Source organism: Anguilla anguilla, chromosome 9, assembly GCF_013347855.1.
Source record: "Anguilla anguilla isolate fAngAng1 chromosome 9, fAngAng1.pri, whole genome shotgun sequence".
Classification (NCBI taxonomy): domain Eukaryota; kingdom Metazoa; phylum Chordata; class Actinopteri; order Anguilliformes; family Anguillidae; genus Anguilla; species Anguilla anguilla.
Window position 1 is genome coordinate 14990806 of NC_049209.1, and position 19216 is coordinate 15010021.

At 52.6% G+C, this 19216-nt stretch overlaps 1 protein-coding gene across 11 annotated transcripts in view; it reads right to left on the reverse strand.

Moving 5' to 3' along the window:
- The window catches only part of LOC118235548 (ecto-NOX disulfide-thiol exchanger 2-like), a 176798-nt gene that overhangs the window by 20063 nt on the left and 137519 nt on the right, over nt 1-19216 (reverse strand). For all 11 annotated transcript variants that reach the window (XM_035432985.1, XM_035432989.1, XM_035432988.1 and 8 more), the window contains 5 exons: nt 18268-18423; nt 10997-11203; nt 10497-10730; nt 7504-7716; nt 764-870 (listed from right to left, as the gene is read on the reverse strand). In XM_035432985.1, the coding sequence (XP_035288876.1) occupies nt 764-870; nt 7504-7716; nt 10497-10730; nt 10997-11203; nt 18268-18423 (917 nt within the window). The remainder of the gene's footprint in view (nt 1-763; nt 871-7503; nt 7717-10496; nt 10731-10996; nt 11204-18267; nt 18424-19216) is intronic.

Genomic DNA, 19216 nt, shown 5'->3' on the forward strand with positions numbered 1-19216 from the left:
CAGCCCTGAGAGGCTTGTACCCAATTATACTCACTGACAGCCATAATAATCAGGCATTCAACGCCCCTGACTGGGAAAAAAGGCAAAAAAAGAAGAAATGACTGATGGTGTCAACAATGAGCAATGAAAGAAGTCAACCAATGCAGCCTGTGGGTAGAGACCTGTTAAATGAATCCAATTCTCTCTCTCAAGATGGATGACCCAGAGTTTTGATGAACTGCGGCAGCTTAAAATTTGACTGATCAGATCCTATAATGGGTCCCCATTAAAGAGGACTGCTAAGTGTTAACCTGGCTGTGGCTTTGGGAAGCATGCAGTGCGATCAACAAGTTTCTTGTTTTGCTACATGGCTAACACATTTACCAATTACCAGTTTCAGTGACCTTTTTCTATTGGCATCTTTGAGAACCCCATTAGACGAGTTTACCTTCTACAGGAGAACATGCAGTCCCGGGTGATTAGCACCTGCTCACTGCACTCCCCTGAGTGTTACCAACCCCTTGCTCCACCACAAAACAAATGTTCTGTTGAGGCGAGAGAGACGATGAACTCCAGAGAAGACAGGTGAGGAGGGGGGAGGTCAGGAGAAGGGAAGAGGAGGTTGTTGGGGGGAAGGAAGGGGGATGGGGGGGTAGTTCAGAGGAAGGTGTTGGAAGCAGAACAAACAGAATGATGTGCAGAAGGAGACTCTTACTGTACAAATGAAGAGAAACTTGGAGGGGGGGAAAAGTCGGAAGGGGGGGAGCAACTGAAAGAGACCCACCTCTGCTTGCTTGCGCCACACGTCCAGGTTCTTGCGCTGGGCTTTGGAGAAATGGTCCCATGCCTTTTGTTTGGAAGCAGCGTGGAATACAGACACAATCTGCTCAACTGGGGGGGATGCGGGGGGCCCAGTTTGAACCGTCCAGGGGGGAAGAGACGTTGGCGAGTGGGAGGGAGCAGAGGAGTAAAAAATTGGAATCAGGCAGGAGGGCAGTCACGCTCGCTTCTCCCCGCTGCAGCGCGGGGGGGTGGGGAGGGGTAGGGGGGGCGGTGCGTCGGCGTCGAGCGCGGGACGGGGGGGGGGGCGGGGGGGTTTGTCCCGTCTCGAGGGCGACAGCCGGCCCCCCGAAATGGCGGCCCGGCGCTGGTGCTGACGCGCTGCATGGGAAACAGACGGCTTACTGCGAGCCCCGCGCTAGCGCCCCGCGTTAGCGCCCCCGCTCACCCCAGAGCGACACTGCAGAGGGACGTGTCGGGACGCCGACTGCTCATTTCTTGCCCCCCTTTTGTCTTTCATTTCGCTTCTTGGGAATGCTATCACCAAGTTGCATCATGAAAGCCCCTGTCCCCAGTGCATTCTGGGGGGTTGGAGGTGGGGGGTGTTTGAGGGATCTGAGAGGGAGATTTACAAGGAAAGCAATCACATTCCACCACACGCACTTGAAAATGAATTTCCCTGTACCTTATCTTCCCCCCGACTGCCGACAGTGCTCACTCCCGTACAGATCGGGTGTTTGGAATGCAATTATCAGTCTCCCAGCACACTGAATTTAACATTTTGCTTGTAACCGGTTCAGCTCATTTACTTCCTACAAGATGGATTAGACTGGTTGCATTATACCCCCACCCCCCCCGAGTGCGATATCGCTTGTGTGGAGCATGGCGAAACGCCTGCGCGGAGCAAGAGCGTGGGCCTCGCCGTAAGCCGCCAATTTCATGCAGTGGTAACACACCTCCGACAGACGGCTGCACCCTCCTCTCGTGATAGGACGGACCCACCTCAGCAGAACACAGCACGCAACAGTCACGTCCAACCGCTTATCCGCGGGCACCAGTGGAATCTGTGATTGGGTGCGTGTGTATGTGGGTGCGTGTGTGTGTACGTGCTTACGCGTTAGCAGGGAAACTGTTTCAGTGGCTGAGGAACTGCCTCTTTCTAAGGGTCTCCTCCCACCCACCCCTTCACTTAGTGATGTTGGTGTGTGGTCATTGGGCCATGGCGCATTGCACCTGGTTCTGATCCATTCCAGCAGTGTCAGAGATCACGATGAGCTCCTCACCCAGCCCTTACACGCCAGTGCGACAGAGCAGGTCTGGAGATTTTTGTATTTGTATGTGTGTATTAGATACAGCTCCCAAGCGGAAGCAAGCTCAATATTTGCCAAAACATGCAACCGAAGGAGATTAATTATAACGCTTGAAGAAGATTAATTATGATACACTATGCTTTGAAAAGGATTCTGATAGGCGCCTTGGCTTCCTGCTTCTAAATGCGAATTAGGTTAATTCCACTGAGGTCAGCAGCATGCGATAGCAATTTAGCGCAGTTTCTGCACTGAATAATATGTCCTAATAAAACATCCTCATTAGTAATTCCGCTGCATAATTGCACCATTCTTACCTCTGCTCACCCTGGTTCTGGCCAGGCTAAAAAAAAAAACCACATAGGAAGATGAGCCAAAACAAAAGATCACATACAACAAAACCCCCGGGTTTGGGCGACACGCGTTGGTTAAATTCACAGTGACCTCTGACCCCAGCGACCGAGCGTGGACGGGACGCGAGGCAGTTGCGCGTTCCCCCGGGGACCCGAGGCGCGTCAGACGGGGGTCGTTTGTTCCGTTTGCATCCAGCCAGGTGGTTCGCTAACGGCTTCTCGAGCGGTTCCTCTCCCTCCAGAACAAAGCATTAATTAGCCAATCCCCCACGACAACACAGCAGGGGCTCAGTGCTTCAGTTCTCATTGCTCTCTAGTCTACTTCCTATTTTAAAAAAATAACAGACTCTCAGTCTCATTGAAGTTCTCCGCCTTTCGTTTCTCCAGCGAAAATGCAGAAATTAATTCCATAAAAATGACACTCAGCAGCGTTGTTAGCTGTGCCCTGGCATCCATAAAGGGAGGGGAGAAATCTGCCACAGTGCAGCACCCACACCCACTCAAAAACATTTCATTTCATTAAATGTAATGGAATGTGTTATTGTATTCAATTACTTGATGTTTTATGGCACTGTAAATCATACCTTATTCTGATTTACAACTTTTATTGAAACTTTTTTAACCTCCGCATCATGTCTAATTGCACATTCCACAGTGTCTGCTGCTCCGAGTCATTTATTTTCATAGGTCTTTCTCACTGTGTGAAAAGCCCAGTACAGATAAAGACACTATCACAATCAAACACTAAGCACATGCAAGGTTTGTCTTACAATTCTATATAGCCTGCAGTCCATTATTGCTTTCCTCCAGAGGTTCTCTCAAAAAACCCGTTTAAGTCTCTGTGATTGGCTGGTAAACAGGGAACAGACGCCCCGTGGAGGGCTGGAAGCAGGAACGTCCTGGACATCTTCGGTCTGCTGGGCATGTCTCAGAGGGTGCCATTCTACTTCCGATTTCCCCACAGCGTAACCGAGCTTCAAAGGCACAAAGTTTACCATCATTTTTTCTGTCCAGGAGTTGAACTCATCCTAGAAGTTAGAACTCATTGGGGGGTGGGGGGGGGGGCTGACTTTCCATATTCTGGTCAGGAAAACAGCTCAAACTCCAGAGTAAGCTAAAATGTCAGGAAGAGAGAGCTTGGTGGTTGTATCGCGTGCGAGCGCGTCAGACGCTCTGTGTTGTGTGTTTAAAGGGAGCGGAGGGAGACAGCCCGCATCATTTCTCTTAATAACCTCGGGCTGGAAGAACACAGGAGTGAAAAAAAGGCCTGCCGTCTCCCAGCCCTCTCTGAGGTGAGAGGGCCGAGACGCGATCGATAGCTACTTCAGCACCCTTTAATTTGATGGAAGTAATCGATGTGGAAGGCAGGGGAAAGGGTGGAGCACATGTGTCCGTGTGTGTGTTTATGAGCATGTGTGCATTTGTGTGTGTATACATGCTAGTTAGCGTGCGTGTTGGTGTGCCTGCGTGTTTGTCTGCAAGTGTGTGTGCGCCTGTGTGCGCGTGCGAGTGTATGTGCGCGTGTGTGTGTGGTGGAGCACGTGCTCATGTGCGTGGGCACAAGCGCGAACACATGCGTATGCACATGCACGTACGCAAAAAAAAAAGCCCCACACATACACGCGTGTACCAACACGCATACGTGCGTGTGTGTGAGGTCGTGGCGATGGCGATGTTCGGCTCTCCCAGGCTCCCCCCACCCCACCACCCCCCACTATTCCTGGATTAGTCCCTCAGGGGAAACATCTTTATTGTTGTATCACCGTTATGTTTCTTTTTTTTGTGTGTTTGTACGGTCATTTATCAGCAGGAAAAACACTATTAACACTGGCAGCATCACCAAGGCTGGAGCCTGGTGGGGACCGTGGGGGCGGCGGCTTTTAAACAGACGCTGCTGCTACTTCTTCATTTTTATTTCTTTTTTTACTCCGGAGCGACGCTTTTCTCATAAAGACACAGGACTCCGCAAGAGTGATGAAACACATTCCCAATTCAAAAAAAAAACGGGATATAGTCAAGTGCTTCAAGGCTGTGAAATCTGAAATAAATCCACCTCAGAAACTGTGGTGCTTTAAAGCGCGCCCTGAATAAGGGAATATGAATTCGTGTCACAGTTCCGAGCGGGCGGATTTGCTGGATGGGGGCAGAGAGAAATTTAATTCAGAGACAGGTTCTACATCTGGTTTTCCAGGCCAGGCTTTCCAACAGACAGAAAAATTGTGGATAAAGCACATTTTCATTATCTGTCCATTCAAAAATCAAAAAAGCCTAATTGCTCTAGAAGGCCTTATTAAACCTCAATCAAATTGGTCGTGCAAGCCTTTAAGTATACAGGGATCAGCAACTCACGGTCCTCGAGGGCTGAGAACTGCTGGTTTTCCACCCTCCCTTTGATTGGGAGTCAGGTGTAAAGACAGTCTGGACAATCAGTAGCACTAATTACCTGGGAGAAAAGAAAACCAGGGCTGGATTTGGATTCGAGGGCCAGAGTTGATGATCCCTGCTTTAAGATATCTCTCAAATGTTTTTTTATGGCCGGTCATATTTTCACAACAAAAAAAAAAAAGCAAAAAACAACAATAAAAATAAATTATGGAAACACTATCACAGTATCCATTACCAGCTGCACTCTGTCCAAACCAAAGAAAGGACTGTTTACGTTTACAGCTGATTATTTTGTCTGTAAATCAGCCCCTGGGTTCAATGTAAGGGTGGGAGAGATTGGTGGACGGTGGTAGTTGTATGTGTGGCTGCAGGGGATTGGTCACTACGCTGACACTGCTAGAATGTGGTGTTCAGAACGTCCCAGGCATGCTTGAGCCATGGCCCTCCACCTAGATCAGCAGACCGGCTCTCCCACTGCACTTCCTGTCTGCGGCCAGTTCATTATACAGGTGGGTTGCCTCAGACCCCCAGACTGAAACAGGAAAGCGGAGGACCTCTCCTGGTTGTTAAAGCTCCGATAGGACGCCGTGTCTGTCAGAGGTGTGTTGTGTGGCTCGCTGCGTCATAACGACCTGTCGTCAGTCACCCGTCCTTCAGTTCTCTTCGGCCCCTACTCTGGGTTACTTACTTTGCTTCGATTGGCAGATTTTCTCCTTCGGGTCGGCTGGCCAGTGTTTAACTAAGCTGGAGGGACAAATTAGCCGGCGATACGCCACGCGGCTCCTTGACTTACACGCGCCAGGGCTTCTCGCGCCGTTAGCCGCTAAATACCCTGCAGCGATCGGTCGTGCTGTCTGCCGTCCGCTTACCAGTGTGGCACCAGATACTCCACCTGTGTCGCCATTAATGCAATTCTGCCCAAGACTGTCAGACTTCTTATGGACTTACCTCACTTTACCCCCGAGAAAACCTTTCGCCCTCTTAGTTAGAAAGTGCAGACAGTTGGCTTTTTTAAAAATGCAAGGCAGACCATGTACTAATGTTTCAAGCCAAGTGTGTCTAAACGGTATGGCATTAGTGGGGGTCGTGTGTCACAGTGTTATTAGAAGTGTTAATAGAAAACATCATCCATTATTCAGTTGAAATATGTGCTTGATATGTGAATGGTGCTGTTCATGGGCACTTATAAAGAAAAGAAAGAAAGGTCAGTCTAAAAGCATATGGAACATATTCCATTATGCATTAAAAGCAGATTGGACATATAAAGTGAGTGCCATGATGTTTGGGACAAAGACGTTTTTTTCTTGGATTTGGCTCTGTACTGCACAATTTTAGATTTGTAATCAAACATCTCACGTGTGGTTAAAATGCACATTCTCAGATTTTATTAAGGGTATTTTTAAACATTTTGGTTTCAACATGTAGAAATTGCAGCACCATAATGTTTGGGACATAGTAATGCAATGTAAATGAAAGTAGTCATGCTTAGTGCTTTGTCACATATGCTTTGGATCCAGTGCTAACTAGTTGCCTGCATCTTGCAGCGCAGCCTCTAGTTCCGTTTGTGAAGTCTTCTGTGGACAGTAGTCATCGACAGTAGTCATTGACACATCTATGCCTGCCTCCCGAAGAGTTTTTCTGATCTGTCAGACAACTATTTTGGGGCGTTTCTTCATTGTGGCGACAATTCTTTTGTCATAAATTGTATCACGTCCAGTGCAATTACTCAGCTCAAATTGAAAATTGTGGGGTGCAGAGCCAAATCAAGAAAAAAAAGACTTTGTCCCAAACATTGTGGAGTTCACTGTATAATCCTCGTAGCCACGGTGTGTATGTAGGTAGTGGGTATATAAGAGATTTTTTACATATCACAGTAATATGTGTCGTCCTGTATGTCAGCCAAATGGCACAATGGTACCATTGAAAAGTAAAACCTGAGTGTCAGCCGTGTCAAAGTCACCCCTCTGAAGGACAGTAGAGGTGTTAGAGAGGGGGGCACCTGGGGTAACTGGTAAAATTGGCCACTGAGCTGGACTGCTCTGCTCCCCATTTTGCCGTTGCCTAGACGACTAGGTGTGCAGACGGGCTAGCCGCTCGCTCCACAGGCCTGCCCATTGTACCCTGTGATCAGCTCCCTCCTCAGCCCAGAGGGCTGGCCTTGCTTTTTCAACCGCCTTCATTTGCTGAAGTGCATCTCCCGCCGACAGCCACTCAGGCCCGGTGCACACGGCGCGGTGTCTGTAACCGAGACGGGCTCCGCGGGCTGGCCGCTCTGCGGGAGCGACGCGGGCATCGTTACCGCCGTCGCGGCCCTTAATGGCAATTCCAGCGCGGGGTGGATTCTCGCAGGGAGTGTCCCCTGCCTCTAAACTGCAGTGCACTGATGTTTCCAGGCGCTTCAGCACACAGGAGACAGAGCGCATGTGTGCTTAGCACCTGTCACCAGTTTACGGTAACGTTATCCTGAGAATGTAGGCTGTCACATGTGGAGCCTTGGTCTCTAATGATAAGAGATGTAAGGAAGTGCTATCTGAGAGCGCATCCAGGACAGAGACTGCATTCCGACGAATAACTCTTGAAGCAGAAATTCAAGGATGAGGTTGTGCATGTTTATCCTACCCCTGTGTTCCCACTGAATCCCTGTAGGGGGCAGCATTGGGGAATGGCTCTCCAATGGAAGGCACATAGAGGGTACTCACATTGCACCAGGATGCCAGCCAGGGCGTTCTTGAACTTCTCCTTGGCCTCCTCCATCTCCTTCTCGTGGGCGGCCTTCTCGTTCATCAGCCGGCGGATGTGGCTGTTGGACGACTGGATCATGGAGTAGAAGTTGTTGGCGTTGCGGCGGTTGACCTCGCCCCGCTCCACCCAGGTCAGCAGGACGCGGACGGAATCGGGAAACTGGGAGTCGTCTGCGGAGCCAAGGAAATGGGGCGAGGCGGGGCGGGGGGAGGGTAGGGGAGGGTGGTCGGGGGTGGGGGGGAAATGGCGACCAGGTGGCAGGAAAGGGAGAGGTCGCGCAGTTAGAGAACAGAATGTGTCCCTGGCCGAGGCTTACGTGTCCACATCAGAAACCAACGCTGAAACCGATTAAGGACCAGCTGGACGGTGGGGCATTAAGGAAAAACAGTCGCGCCGGCGGAGAGAACGCTATCATTCCTGACAGGGCGGAACAACGGGGCCATCAATCAAGAGGCAGGGCCGGAGGCTGGAACGACCGCATGCTAAACAGAAACCGCTGGCTCAGCGGGCACCGCGAACCGCGCGAACCGCACAAGCCGCTAGCAGGCGCGCTCGGGTTTTCAGACGGCCGTTTCCGTCCCAGCCGGGGTTCAAAGCCCCTTTCAGACAGGCGCTTCCTGGCTGCGTGAGTGGCGGCGGCTGTGGCGGCCGGGATGAGGCTGAGGGGGCAGCGCACGTCAGCTCGAGGAGGGGATTAGCCTTCTGCAGTCCAGCTGCGCTAACGGGCTCAGGACCCTGCTGCAGTGAATGCACTGAAAGGGACTCTGGCCAGCATTCGGCTGGGAACTGGGACAGGTGACTATCTTCCCTTTTTCACAGAGGTGAAATCTTTTCCCCACACCGGACCCCTCCGCCCCTCCCCCCCCAACCCGCTACCTCTGTCCTGCTGGTTCAGGGGCCCACGGACAGATAAGGCGAAACTGAGAGGACGGCGTCGGCGGTTTTCGGTCGCTAGCGACGGCGAGACATTAGCCTTCGCACCCATTCACACAGAGGCCGTCACGTTCTGCTGAACCATTCGAGCGAAACGCACAATACCCCCCCGGCCACGCCGATTCCACCGCCGCCGCTCGTAGCGTTTTCATCAAAATGGAGGGCGGGGGACGCGGGTGCTCGTCGCGGCATTTCGCCGGCGCCGCCGCGCGACGCCCCGCGCTGAAGGATTGCTGCAGATTAGCGCCACGGGGCATTTGATTTATTTACCGTGCGCCTGACCGCTGAAAGCCACGGGTCTGTCAAGCCATTTGCTTCAATGCTCCATCACCGCTTCCATACTGAATCAACGCGCCGCAAACACAACACGCCCTGCGGCGCTGCTGGAGGTCCACTGTGCCCTTTTGTTTTACACACCGCTAACGTAGCGGGGCCCTAGCGCACAGCGCAACGCGCTATCCTTTATATTCTTTATTAACAGACCGTATGTATTATCAATAGCATTCGATCACGTGATGGATTTCATGTCAAAATGCTGCAGTACGTAGAATCACCTCAGCTTATAGGGCTCGCTTCAACCATGCGCAAAGAATTTTGATTCAGCAAACGATTCAGCCGGGGTCTCGATTAGCCAGCCTTAGCCAATGCTTCCCAGGCTAGGCTCAGCATGTCAGCAACTGGTCTGCACTTTTCTTAGCTTGCACAACAAATGTGGGGATGGTAGACCAGTCAAACGCCTGCCTCTACTCTGGCCACAGCTGTGACTGTTCTGTCTTTTCCCTCTCAGCCGTTAGAGAGAGGAGAGCAGCCGTTCTTCATTTGCATTACAGTGCAGCTTGTGAAAGCGGAGGGCTACGGTTTAAAAATATTATTTGCTTTTTCTTCCCTCCCCCACCGTAAAACTGCAGAATGGACCGAACGCACCGGTCTCTGTGGGCCCGGGACCTGCAAAAACAACGATACGGAACCGCCCGACGCCGGTACCCTGAGAGAGCATGAATTTTTCAAATGGCTTTTACTGCAGCTCTCAGAGGGCGCATTTGAGTCAGCAGGATACCGTTGAGGGGAGAGGATGCTGGGAAATTGGAGGAATGGCGCTGTCACTCGTGCTCAAGGGAAACAACCCGGGTTACCTTTGTAAAAATGAAAACCAGTAAAGGGCAGCAACCTGAGAACAATGCACACCAGTATTCATAACTGGATGATTTCAAGACAGAGATGGGGGCTCTAAAGTGAGCTAGGACATCCCATTATGTTACAGTCCATTATTTATTTATTAAGATGGCAAACATGGCAATATAGGTCTAATGCTGGATGATGTATGCGGCCTATATCTTACATAAAGCTGCGTGTTCATGGGCGTGACTGTTGTCCCCCCGCTCATGGGTACAATGGCTGTAACCCACATGGGACTGAGGCAGTAACAGATACAGACCATGCTTTTAATATTTCATAGGTGTTTTGACAACACTGTTTGTCATCCCAAAAAACAATTCCCTTATGCAAATGGAATACACAGAAAAAAAAATTATGAAAATAAAGTATTGCATCTGTTTATCCAGATATTGCAACACTGCTCAATACAGACAAATGCTGGTTTTATTGCCACTTTCAGATACCGCATTATATGCAACACGTTTCTTAATCAGACTTTTTAAGTTAAGATATTTACATTATATTTCAGCATATACTCTGCCCACAGCTATCTGCAGTGCTCTTTCAATCAGCAGCCAATTACGGCCTTGGGAACAAAGTGAGTGGATAGTTTAGCCAATCAACAGCTTTAATGATTCACTGGTGCAGAAACGCCACAAAAACCAGACCCTATGGCCGCTCAGGCTGGGACTGCTGGGGCCCCACAGTCCGTAGCCACTGCACCAAGGATACTCAAATACGGCCCTCGAATCCAAATCCGGCCCTGGTTTTCTTTTCTCCCAGATAAAGGGAGAGTGGAAAACAGGCATTTCTCGGCCCACTGGGACCGCGGTTCGAGTGACGGGGCGCGAGGCGGTCCCACCTTTGATCTTGTCCCCCAGCTGGCTGCACTCGTGCTCGGAGTAGTGGACGATGGGGGGCGGGGACGGGGGGCGGAGCAGGTCCTCCTCGACGCGGCGGCGGTGGCGCTCCTCCCGCGCCAGCATGCGCTGCCGGCACTCCCACTCGTACAGGTCGTCCCGCGCCTGGGCGAAGTCCACGTGCAGCCGCCCCGTGTCCTTCTTGTCCGTGCTGGAGCCCAGCCTGATCCGGTAGCCTGAGGAGGAGGAAGGGGAAATGGGGGGGGGGGGCGGGGGTGAGGAGTGGGGCGGGAAGAGGAAAAATCAGACGGCTGACCCCATTCTCACTCCTTTCCCTGCGGCGTCACATGTCGTAGTCCGGCCCTAGGCCTTCAGAAGTCAGTTCATTGCCCACTGGGCGCACCAATGGCGGATGCTGGGGAGGGAGAAACGGAGACGGGGACCTCGTGGCGTGGGGGAGAGATGGGGGGGGGGGGGGGGGGTCTCTCCTGGGGACGCTCACCGGACAGGAACATGGCCTTGTCCACCGTGTACTCCTCGGCGAAGCGGATGTGGCAGAAGTTCTTCTTGCTCTTGCGGACGGCGATGATCTCGCCGCACTGCTCGAACACCTCCACGATCAGCTGCTCCGTGGCGTTCTCCGGCAGGCCGCCCACAAACACCGTCTTGCAGCCGGGGGGCCTCTCCCTGGTGGCCGGGGGCGGCAGGTCTGCGGAGGAGGAGAAGGAGGAAGAGGGTTAAGGCTTACTCGCAAAACCCACGAAAGCAACACACGTTTACTCATAAACCCTACCGCAGTTGGGCCAACAGCCAGTCAGACGCCGCCAGCTCGCGACACCGCTGCGATGTCATGGAAACTTACGAGACTCCCATATCAACACAGGGGCTAATGAGAATGTTTTTGCGGCAGCACAGATAACCCGATGACCTTTTCAGCCCGCTCGAACCAGCCTAATTACCATTTGAAAGATGATTCCCTAATGTGCTGCCGGAAAATAACATGCAAATATCCATCGGGCACAGGCAACAGTTTAGCAACTCGAGGCACCCAATTTGCTGTCGCCGTGTGTGAAAGGCCCTGGAGATTTGTTCAGACAGGCCCGCTGGTTTCGTTACGTTAAAGATAAATTCAGAAAAGATAAAAAGTTGAAACCACGATAAGGCATTTTTTTTTGAAACAAGTAATTTTCTCCCCAAGCTCCCACAAAATCACAAACACATCCGTTTATGAAATATTTAATATTTGTTGATGCTAGACGCTTTCCTGCATTCGTAATGAGTTTCGGGAAGAAAAGCAATCAATCCGCGCGATGGGAAACGGTTCGTTTCAGGCAGAAATCATTCGCGGACGCAGCGCCGCACAAATGACCCGACGCCCAAAGCCAATGACGCAGAAAGAGGCTGGCACTGCCAGTGTAAAAAACCCAAAAAACGCAGCCCGGTCTTCAAAAAACACCTGCGCCCAAGTCTGCCAACACAGTTTCATACATATTCACTGCTCCACCGCGGTGCTCCCGCAACGAGAAAAAACCTCTTAGTCTTACGCTGCATTGTTTCAAATGGATTCGGATGAACCTGCACAAGGGCTTCACCGCACGTAGCTCAAATGTGCTAACATTTCATTCCATGAAACGGGGGAGGGGGGGGAAAACAAAACAAAAACAAGTTAATGAGCCTTGCGGTTCCGAAACTTAAGGGGGCAACGCATGCTGCGCATGCTCTGCTTGCCATCACCAGATCCCCCATGCTGCTGAACATAGCTTCCGTCGTCACCTTTCCTTCTAGCGAAAGCTTAATTGTGGCCTTTGTGTGAGGCGCGGCTATAAACAGCCAGCGCTAACGCGAGCGACAAGGCCGCGCTCCCTCTCCAAACCCCCTCAGGCCCTCTCACCCAGCTCATACGCCCAACACCAGAAATAGCCAGACGATAGCAGGGTACCGGGGGGTGGGGGGGGGGGGGGGCTAATACTGAAAGGCTGCGAGGGCACTGGAGGGGCGGGCACACGGCCAGACCCCCAGAACCGCGGTGATGCCCTGCGACGCGTGCCATCCATCACGGCCCGGATTAGCTGGATAGCCGTTTACTGCGCTGTTAATTTTAAAGATGAGCCCCCCCCCCGCCCGGCGCGTCGGAGAGGTCGGCGACGAGAATGCCGAGAGGAGAGCCGGAGAGAGATGAGTGTCTGAGGGGGTAAGACGACGCTAAATGAGATGAGTAACTATGACGACGACGACGACAGCAACAGGCAGCGGCGGGTGTGATGCACCCTGGGGAAACACCTGGCAGGATAGCTGCCGTTTTGCGTTTAGGAAAAGTGCTTTGTTACATTAGAGCCTTTACTCAATGAACAGGTGGCTTAAATAGAACGTGCTGTATATGGCACAGGGGTTCCTGCTGTGGACAGCCACCTCGCATACTGCAGCCACTGCTGAGATACACTGCCGCAATACCCGCTCATGCACATGAGCAAATAAGAGTGAGTGTGTGTGTGTGTGTGTTTCTGTGTGAGGGAGAGTCGGAAGGACGGAGTGTGGCACAGTGGGTAAGGAACTGCGCTTGTAACCGAAAGGTCGTAGGTTCGAATCCCGGGTAAGGACACTGCCGTTGTACCCTTGAGCAAGGTACTTAACCTGCATTGCTTCAGTATATATCCAGCTGTATAAATGGATACGATGTAAAGTGCTAAGTAAAAGTTGTGTAAGTCGCTCTGGATAAGAGCGTCTGCTAAATGCCTGTAATGTAATGTAATAGAGAGAGAGAAAGACAGAGAGAGAGAGAGAGAGAGAGACAAACAGAGCGATATACTTTTGATGTTCCTTTATTGAAACACAAACACTTTCAACAACTACCTTAAAATCTACCCCCTACCCCCTATTTACAAACCCAAAACCCACTCCTGCCCACCCCCCAAAAATAAAACTAAGAGAGCGAGAGAGAGGGAGAGATAAACAGCATTCAGAGAGACAGCAAGGAAAAATGATTGTATGAAAGAGCAGGAGAGATGGGGAAACAGGGAGGGCAAAATGTGTGCGTATGTTTCCGAGGAAACGGGACGGCACACTCGAGCTCCACCAGGCAGCCAATAAAAGACAGGGGGGCAGACCACCCGACAGCAGCAAAAGACGGCGAACGCACACCTCTTCTGATTTGCATTTGTTTAACACCGTTTCCTCCTCAAAGGCTACCGTTGACTCACGGAGCCTGCTGAGCCAGGACCGAGAGAGAGAGAGCGACGGAGACGGGCGAACGGGGGGGGGGGAACTCGGCTTACCGCGAGCGGACGGGCGGCGGCCCGCGGGAGAGGTCACGACGGAGCGCCGCTTCATCACGCTCGGTGATGAAAACGCCGCGAATCAATCCGCGGTCCCCCCGTCTTAGGAGACAGAGACGAATGGCTCCGTCCTCCCCTGGAGGGGGGCTCCGAGTCGCGCAGCGCTGGCAGGCCGGTTTGTCGCAGCTCGCCGTAACCGGAGGGACGGCGAGCGACGCGCAACTCAGCGAGGCGCGTGCGCACGCAGCCCGTCTGAGAGAAAGCCTTATTTTATTAGTTCTGGGTGGACTTATCTGTATTTTCGCTTCATCTGCTTTTACGCTCAGCGCCGTGTTCCGTTTGTCTCGTATCAAGCGTTTGCCTGTAAATGGTTTCTTTGTAGCGACTGCAAAAATGGTCGTTATGGTCGATTCTTCTGTTTACTATGCTGCGGCGAAACAATGCAACAAAGCAAACAGAAACTGAAAATGGATGGAGGGAGGGAGGGAGGGAGAGGGAGAGAGGTCTATGTGTGTGTGTGTTTGTTTGTGCTTGAGTGTGCATCCATGCAAAGGAAGAGAAAGAAAGGTGGCCATTTCCTAAGAAGTGTTGTGTGACGCACACGCAATAAAAAGCAAAGGTCAGAGTTCTGGTTGTTTGAAGTTCTTGTTGCAATGCTTAGTGTGTAGCTGGGTGAAAGGGAAAGAAGGGTAGCTAGGACAGAGAGGAAAAGGAGGAGGAGGGGAGAGGGACGAAGAAACACTCATAACACACACACACACACACACATACACAAACATATACAAGCACACACACACACATTTATATATGTATGATATAGGATATTAGAGAATGAGAAAGAGCAACTAGAAAATGGTTTTCCTGGGATGGAAAACTACCAGTGTTCAGAGAGAGAGGGGTGGGCGGGGCAGACAGCAAGTGAGTGTCATATTCACATGCATCTATTTGGCATGGGCTGATTTGCAGCCCAGTGTGAACGTGTTAATGAGCTTAATGTTCGACTCCGCCCCTCACTTATGACATCAGCGGAATAACGAATGCCTCCGGAGCTCAAGTGCAGAGATGCGCCTCCTCCTACGCGTTTCCTGCGTCCCAGTTTTCCCGGTCCCGAAGTCCGCGTCCGTCGCCGACCGACTGCGAGGGAGTTTTCGGCGATCCGTCACACCCCCTCCCCCGCCCCCTCTCAGCCGCCACGCTTTTACGGTCCCCCCCTCTCCCTTCCCGGATCCCCCCAGGGACCTCCGTACTCATCCGAGCGCTGGTCCACCGCGTCTGCCAAAAACGCGACGCGCCGACGCGTCAGAGATGGAGGGATGAGAAGGGACGGGACGTTACTTTTTCTTTTCAGCATGGCTGCTCCGGAGGGAGTTGGTCAGACAAGGTCTCTACGGGGGGGGGGGGGTGGGAAAGGGGCGTAACGGTGTGCGAACAGAGATGCAGAGCGACAGCGTTTCCCCTGGCTAGGGGAAGGGAGAGAGAGAGAGAGAGAGAGAGAGAGAGAGAGCAGGGAATGCTGCAGACAGAAAGGCTGCTTTCCGCAGGGGTGCCGCGCGGTTGGCCTAATGCTCTGCGACGGGCGCCATATGCGCCTCGCCCCGGCCATGACGAGCGCACCCGCGAGGACATCGCCGCGAGGCCCCGCCCTGCCAGAGTGCCTGGTCAGCACTCCCCGCAGGGCGTCCTCCGGAATGCTGTGGCGAAATCCCACGCGTTGCTGAACCCTGGGGGGCCGGGAACAACGGGCGGGGCTTAACGAAGGGTGCGGACTCTGGCTCCTGGCGCTGAGACGGCCTGCCACCGGGGTATGGGCCCTATCGGACCGCAAAACAACGATTAACTGAGCATTACAAGTCTGTACAGAGGGGGGAGGTGAGGAGATGCCAGCGATCTGAAGCGCGCTGAGAAACCTTCCCCCACATCGCTGCCTAGAGCCTTAAGGCTGCAGAAGTTTCTCAACGGTCGCAATGTTGTGAAATCACCTTGAAAATCATAACACCCGCTGGCCCGGCCAGACGTCCAGTTTTTTGACTGGAATGTTTGGTTTCCTCATTATTTGTAGACGTCTGGTTTTGCTGTCCCGACTGGACAATGTAATGTCCAGTCAGAGTAACTGATGGAAGGAATTTAATTAGTGGACTTTAGCTGCCATTGATGCCCCCCCCCTAACCCCCCAGCCGGCTGTCAGTTTCGTGTTCCAGCGCTCTGTTGTCTGGTTTTCACATATTATATATGTGGCAACCCTAGGCCCCAACCAAAGAGGAGGAGACACAACCTCCTCCCGCCCATTGCCATGAACGTGCATCATCTAGCTACGACTCCTCCGTACAGACAATTACAGGACTGCAGGACGATTGCGTTAGCTACACTTAAACATCAGCTCCAGGAGTCCGTTCAAAACCTGACTATAATCGACTATCTTCAATTGGTCCCCACTGTAAAACACTTTGCCTTGTAAACAAAAATTCAGGCTGAATCCCCTGGATTTAGAACCAGGCGCTGTATTCCTTTCACAGCAGCTCTTTCTGTGATTGCAATTCTTTCTATAAAAAAAAATAAATAAAAAGTTGCTAACTGCAGCTTTAACGGAACTGCGAGGGAGGGGTGGGGGTGGGGGGTAAAAACTTCAGTTCGGTCCCACGGAAACCCCGGCTGCTCCTCCCTCGGGCCGCCGCGTCACGGATCCGCAGGTCCTGAGGGACCCAAATTAAGCGGGAGCGGACGGCGCTATCTGGGAGCGGTCACGCTTGATTAAAAGCCGTAAAGACAAGGCAGCGGCCGCCGCCCGGCGCAGTCTTCCCGCTCGAGGGGAAAGCCGGCTCCGTTTCCAAGGCCGCGCTCGCATTTCACTCGGGAAAGAGATACTGGATGTGGAGCGAGGCTCTGCTTAAGAGACATCTCCCCTCTAAGCCTCCCCCGCCTCTGGTGACAGATGGACGCGTGACAGCTTCAGCTGAGTTAGGAGACGGGGGGAGCAGCAGAGGGGCTCCTCAGGCCCCCGGGTCCCGAGAGCCAGGGCCCTAACGGGGGAGGGTGGCTGACGGATAGGGGTGCGGGGTGGCTGACGTCCGGGGGGAGGGGGCTGATGTTTGGGGAGAGGGGACTGACGTTCAGGGAGAGGGGACTGATGCTTGGGGGTTGGGACTGACGTTCAGGGGGAGGGGACTGACGTTTGGGTTCGGGGGCTGGGACTGACGTTCGGGGGGGGGAGCGGCCCAGCCGTGCTGACAGCGATATAAAATCTACAGCCTGCCAGCTGTCTGCTGACAGCAGCCACGCCCTACATCATGGTCTCCTGGCCTCCCTGTTACAGGTAATGCTGCTCACACCGGTGTGTGTGTGTGTGTGTGTGTGATGGCTGGGGAGACAGCAGCAGCAGCAGTAAAAACCCTGGGAACATTCAGCTGAAACTGAATCTTTGAGCAGTGGTGACAGGTCTGTCCTGGTCTACTCCTGCCTCAGTGATGTCACGGTGATAATCAGGTCACAATAGTCGCACAGTCATCCTCTGACAGGAAATAGTGCACAAATGAGTTAATTTTAGGACAAATTAGACAGACATTACATTTTCAAAAGACGTAAGCTCTTACTGGAATTTGTGCAAGCTCCCTTTGACCGACAATGCCTGTCAATATTTTCCCAAACAGGCTGCTTTTTTACAGAAAAGGATCATTTGTGAAGACACAGGCATGCACACACAGACACGCACGCACGCACAGACACACACGCACACACACACACACACACACCTTTCCAAGCAAATGAACCACAGGAGAGGGGAAAAAAACAGGATGCTGCGCAGAGAGCATTCCCGGGCCCGGCAGCTCTCCCTCATAAAAGCCCGCACTCAGCCACACCCAGCCGCACTCAGCCGCGCCAGCTCGATGAAGCACGCCGCATGCTCCGCACGCGGCCGCTCCGCCGCGGAGTTTAAAAAAGTGTCAAAATTCTAATGTCAAGTCGATACTCCCCCGCCGTTTCCCCACGGGCTCCTTCCTCGATTCCGGGAAAGGCCTCTTGTGGTTATTTTCGAGCTGTTTGACCACTTTTTAGGTCAGCCGATTGAAGACAATTCCTGCCCGTTAAAAAGCAAGAGGGGGCAAGAACAGATCTTTACCGGAGAATTGACGTGTCTGTTTGAGTCCGAACCGGCAGGAAATGAGACGGCGAGTATGCTGGGAGCTGCGGTTGGTGACACAGCGTTGCACAAAATAGAGGACACAAAGTCATGACGAATGTGGATTGGTGCTGATCAGAGATGGGCGGGGCTGGGGGTGGGGTTATGTGCAATGCTATTCAGTTGATAGCATATAATGCAAATTTAGCAAATTAACCCGTGGTACATGGATACTGTTGCCACCTGAATTTGGTGAATTACTCATCAAAAAGCTACACGCAGGACAAACCGTTCTTGGTGGAATAGAGGAAGGACTGGCGACCCCGCAGGGCAAGTGCGCTGAGAGGCAACCCGGCACACCGCGGCGGCAGCCGGTGGCGAACTTACTGGGGTTGGGCGGGAAAAGCGTGCAGCTCTTGCAGTGGATGATCTCCTTGACGATGGGCATGTCCTGCGAGATGGGCGGCGGCACCATGCCCAGGCCGGGCATCATGGGGTTCATGGGTGCGATGCCCGTCATCATGCCCAGGCTCGGGTCGAATTCTGCGGGGAGGACGGACAGACAGACACGGGACAGGGGGACAGACGTGAGAGGCAGAAGAGCACAGCCGCAGAGGGCCGCTTAAAGCGCACCCTGAAACGAGCCAGAACAGCCGACTGTGCGTAACTTCCCACTTAAAATATACACTCACTCATGCCAGTTCACAATTTCACTGCAAACTGTGTCAGACGACCGCGGTCTGGGTAGTCACGCAGACATAAGCAAACGAGCCACCTGAAACTTTACCTAATGTGTTTGAAAAAGGCCCTCGGAAAGCGCTGCCGATTGCCGGCTCTTCTCAGCGGCTGTACTGGCGGCTCGAAGGCTGACGGCTCAGTCAGCCGTCGAGCCGGACGCATGCGGACTCTTCACCGCCGGCCTTATTCCCAGGCTACTGAGGCGTGTAAAATACCCCCACCTCCCCCCCCCCCCCCCCCCGGGAACGCGGCGGCTGCCATTTGCGCTTATTGATTCCGGATGGCTCCTGATTCCCGCGAGCGGCCTTTTTTTCCCTTTAATGGAAGCGACCGCGTCACTTTCGCTCTGAAGATCTCTCCGCACCTGTGCGGCTGCGGGGACTTCAAACCCCCGCCCGCGCTCCGTTTGTTCGGCTCAAGGGCGTCAAAGCGGCTTCCTGTCCTTTATTGTGGGCCGCGCTGAGGAAAAAGCTATCCGTGCGAAATGCTATCCGTGCGAGGGAAAAAAACTACATATATATATATATATATATGGGAAAAGGTATGCTTGAAAACATCTGTAAACATACATGTGTATTGAGGTAGCAGCAAACAAACA